This window comes from Penaeus monodon, chromosome 20 (assembly GCF_015228065.2).
Source record: "Penaeus monodon isolate SGIC_2016 chromosome 20, NSTDA_Pmon_1, whole genome shotgun sequence".
In the NCBI taxonomy this organism is placed as follows: domain Eukaryota; kingdom Metazoa; phylum Arthropoda; class Malacostraca; order Decapoda; family Penaeidae; genus Penaeus; species Penaeus monodon.
In genome coordinates, this window is record NC_051405.1 from 41,884,678 (window position 1) to 41,885,179 (window position 502).

General features: G+C 37.8%; 1 protein-coding gene across 1 annotated transcript in view; it reads right to left on the bottom strand.

The window, feature by feature from the left end:
• Positions 1-502, bottom strand: part of LOC119586078 — a gene marked incomplete at its 5' end in the record, with an annotated part of 5,409 nt that overhangs the window by 1,833 nt on the left and 3,074 nt on the right. Inside the window, 1 exon segment of the mRNA XM_037934779.1 lies at positions 371-455. Within this exon segment, the coding sequence (XP_037790707.1) occupies positions 371-455 (85 nt within the window).

Here is a 502-nt window from a genome sequence, read left to right on the forward strand (position 1 = left end):
ATCACTGACATAAAAAACTACGGTCACTATTACAGCAAGAACTACAACTACAACTACTATTATTTCTTACCTTTACTAACAGCGACACACACAACTGCATTACTGTAGTGGAAGTCAACAACAATGATAATATGACTAATGACCTTGATGATAGTAATAACTGATAGAACCAAGAAAACCGAAAAGAGAATAGTAAAAGGATAAGGATACTAAGTATATACAATGTTAATATGAATGCAAAAAATAATGATAATAAATGCAACTCTAATAGTAACGATATTAAGACTATAACTACGTCGACAGTAACTCAAAACCGCATAACCTACAAAGCAACATGAAATAATAAAAAAAGCCTACAGCTATTATTCACCTAGGAGCGTGGACACGAGGCTGAGAACAAGGTTGCTGCTCTTATACTTGGCAGAAGGTCGGACTTGGCTCACCACTCGCGGGTCCTGAGGGTGAAGATGCAGGTCAATGGAGGGCATTTGGCACGGGGGTA